The 4,009-nt window shown below is 39.2% G+C and overlaps 1 protein-coding gene across 1 annotated transcript in view; it reads right to left on the bottom strand.

The window, feature by feature from the left end:
• LOC106883901 (coatomer subunit zeta-1) overlaps window positions 1-4,009 on the bottom strand; it is a 41,017-nt gene that overhangs the window by 32,719 nt on the left and 4,289 nt on the right. Inside the window, exons 3-4 of the mRNA XM_052974003.1 lie at window positions 3,239-3,320; window positions 1,241-1,332 (exon numbers count right to left, since the gene is read on the bottom strand). Of these exons, the coding sequence (XP_052829963.1) occupies window positions 1,241-1,332; window positions 3,239-3,320 (174 nt within the window). The remainder of the gene's footprint in view (window positions 1-1,240; window positions 1,333-3,238; window positions 3,321-4,009) is intronic.

Below are 4,009 nucleotides of genomic sequence, written 5' to 3'. Positions count from 1 at the left end.
TGGTTGACTCAAAGACACTTGCCCAAGGTGAGACTGAACCCGGAACTGTGTGGTTGGGAAGTAAACTTCTTACCACACAGCCACATTTACACCTATTATGTTAATATGTGGATATATTAAAATGTCAATTTAATTACTAACAGATCCTTCCAAAAGATGCTTATTGATGACTGACTATTCATCATCATCATCATTATTTAATGTCCGCTTTCCACGCTGGCATGGGTTGGACGGTTTGACTGAGGACTGGTGAACCAGATGGCTACACCAGGCTCCAATCTGATCTGGCAGAGTTTCTACAACTGGATGCCCTTCCTAATGCCAACCATCAGAGTGTAGTGGGTGCTTTTATGTGCCTCCAGTACAAGTGCCAGTCAGGCGGTACTGGCAACAGCCATGCTCAGATGGTGTTTTTTACATGCCGCGACGATGGTAACAATCACGCTCGAATGTGCTTTCTTACGTGCCACCGGTACGGAAGCTAATCAGCTGCTCTGGCAACGATCATGCTCAGATGGTGCTCTTAGCGCTCCACTAGCATAGATGCCAGTCATCAAATTTGATTTCGATTTCAATTTCACTTGCCTCAACAGGTCTTCACAAGCAGAGTTTAGTATCCAATGAAGGAAAGGTACACGTAAGTAGGCTAGTTACACCTCTGGCATAGGCCACGGATTATGGTGCCATCCATGGACCATAGAGATTTCATAAGAGGACATGTGTATTTAAATTCAGTTCATTTGGTAATTATGACCTTCAATGTTTTGCCCCACGATGCAGCACTATTCCCTAAGCAATTCTAGTTTCCTACACCAATCAATGTACACAATAAGTTAGTGATACCTCCATCCCAACTTTGGCAAATACACTGCTTTGCTGATGAAAATGTAAGGACAAACCATATCAAGAGTTCTCTCCCATATTGTCAAAATAACTACAATAATATTGGTTTCAAATTTTGGCATAAAGCCAGCAAATAAGTCGATTACATTGGCCCCAGTATTCAACTGGTACTTATTTTATCGACCCCCCACCACCCCGAAAGGATAGGATAAAAAGTCGACCTCGGCGGAATTTGAACTCAGAACTGTTCAACAACCAATACCAGTGATATAGGTGAGACTGAAAATGCTACATGGTCTGAAGGAAAACATAAATGAAAAATGTTGCTAACAACAAATGCAAATGAAAGTTAAGACATTTTAAGATAAGAACTGTCAAAGGCTCAAATGGCACCCACCTCGTTTTCCTGTGAACTTCCAATCACATAAAAGTAGAGGTCAACATTACTTTTATACACACAGGTCAAACCTTCAAGCATGATAATTTCGGCTGAAAACAGAAATAAATTAAATAAAAAGTTGTGAAAAATTTGGCATGAAACAGGACATTACAAGAAGGAGTGTATGTATAATATTGCCATCATTTTAACATCTACTTTTCTATGCTTGCATGGGTTGGATGAAGTTTAGTGAAGCAGATTTTCTACAGTTGGATGCTTTCCCTGCCTGTCACTAACCCTCACCTGTTTCCAAGTAAAGTAATACTTCCCCATGGTCAGATACATTTTCACAGAATCCTGAACATGAACGACGTTGTTAGTGTGAATGTGATAACTCATTTGTGACTATTACACGGAGAATGGGTTTCGGTGACTGGAGGTGGAATGAGCTGCTCTCAGGGCTCACCTTGAGACCTTATCACCAACCATTTCTATCTCTCATTCCAGTTCCGCATCAGTTACTGAAACCCACTCTCAAAACAGACGCAAATATACACACACTCACACACATATCATCATCATCATCGTTTAACGTCCGCTTTCCATGCTAGAATGGGTTGGACGATTTGACTGAGCACTGGTGAAACCAGATGGCTACACCAGGCTCCAATTTGATTTGGCAGAGTTTCTACAGATGGATGCCCTTCCTAACGCCAACATATATACATACATATACAGATATGTGTGTGAGTGTGAACATGATAGGCTTCTTTTAGTTTCTATCTTCCAAACCCACTAACAGGTCTTTGGTCAGCCCTCTTTCATTCACCTTTGGTGAAGATAGCTTTGCCCACAAGGAACTGATGTCATCTGACTCATCCAACGATGAGTTTCGACCCTAAACTGTAACATCTTCCTATTGATGGGTAAACAGTGACAGCCAAATCGCTACTCATTTTCTCCTCCTGGCCTCCAGCTTAACTCCTCTCTCTTGCGTCATGACCAGCAAGAGACACTTTCTGCTGCCTCGACCATGCAAAAATACACCAAATGTCTGCTAACATCAGTAAACGCACAGTTACCTCCCCTTATATCTCGAATCTCAGGAAAAATTTTAGATTCCTGAAAGTGGATTCATAACTAAAAGCAATGAAGAGGGTCGTCATTGTTTGAACGATGACTTACTGTAACATTGATAGGGTAATAAATAGCATTTACAACACAACGGTTAAATCCATTTTTAGTTAAAAATCTAGAAAAATAACGTGTGTGTGTGTGTGTGTGTGTCAGTGTGTGTATGTGTGTTTATGTCGTTTTGAGTATGTCTTTGAAGTCTTTATATGTTTTTTTTAAAGATATCAGTGGGAAAAAATACACCACAATTTCAGCTAATTTATCCAATTTCACATCATTCTCTGAACACATTTACTCAAGACTAAAACACCCGACCTAAAATTCAACACTGATGTGGAAAATACAATACAAAACATGAACAAAGCATTTATTAAAACAGATATAAGCTAATAAACCATTTTCTGTGTATCATTTGTGTGTACCCTTAACTTGGCATCCATCATGTGATGGTTATGAACTCCCAGGAAGTATTTTCAGCATTTCTGTGGCCCTACTACATTCAAGAATTCTCTCAACCAAGCAATTGCCTATAATTATAAACATATTGTTAACCTCAATATCCAGTCCTTGTTTTGGTCTACTTGTGAGTAGACCTCTCTACTCCTGTCTCTTATACACATTCTCTTCATTCAATAACATCTCATTGCATTTGTATACCTGTATTCTTCTTAGTATCAGTGAGGATAAATGTACTTCTATCATTTCATAAACACTTTTCACCAATAATACACTGATTTACACAAAAATACTGCTCCACTTCTTTGATCCACTGACACACCAACTTTCAGCTTGTATGTTATATATAGTATTTTATATATAATCATGCAATTAATTTCCAATGAAATGATCAAGCATTAAATATTACTTTAAAACATAGCTTACCGTTTGCTCGGTATGTCTTGTTGAAGAGATTCTTTTCAAAATCTTTCTGTTCCTTCACAGTCGTGAAAGTTTTATCATAATACTGGAAATAACAACGAAACAAAACAATAACAAAAATACTTTAGAAACATCAAGAAAAATTAAAGACTATTTTGCATGACACCAAAGAGAATCAAATGGAAATCTGACAGAGAGGCAAGATACCTTAATCAAATTATGCCCTTCACTATAAAAACAAATATATTTATTGGCATTTCCCCCCACATGATGCATCTAAGGTGAAAGAAACTAGTAGTTTTGGTTGAGATATTTGTTATAGATGTACACTACAAACATAAATGCAAGTAAATGAAAGAGTTTCTAAATGGTCGCTAAAACTTTTACAACTGCAGCCAAATCTCCTTCAATCATATTCAATAATGCTATCCTAGATACACATTATTTGAGACAAAAGTATGGGATGATCACAGTTGGAATGCTTTTGATCATCAGTCCACACATATTCAAAGTTTTCAGGAGACGTGAGAAGACCCGGCAAGCCAAGTAAGATCGTTGCCAGTGCCCCTGGACTGGTTCTTGTGCGGGTGGCACATGAGATGCACCATTTTGAGCGTGGCCGTTGCCAGTACCGCCTGACTGGCTCCTGTAGGATTTTCGAGCGAGATCGTTGCCAGTGCCCCTGGACTGGCTTGTGCGGGTGGCACATAAAAGACACCATTTCGAGCGTGGCCGTTTTCGTGCGGGTGACACGTAAAAGCACCCACTACACTC

Source organism: Octopus bimaculoides, chromosome 17 (genome assembly GCF_001194135.2).
Source record: "Octopus bimaculoides isolate UCB-OBI-ISO-001 chromosome 17, ASM119413v2, whole genome shotgun sequence".
Classification (NCBI taxonomy): domain Eukaryota; kingdom Metazoa; phylum Mollusca; class Cephalopoda; order Octopoda; family Octopodidae; genus Octopus; species Octopus bimaculoides.
Note: the sequence above shows the minus strand (reverse complement) of the source record. Positions and strands in the feature narration are given on the sequence as shown.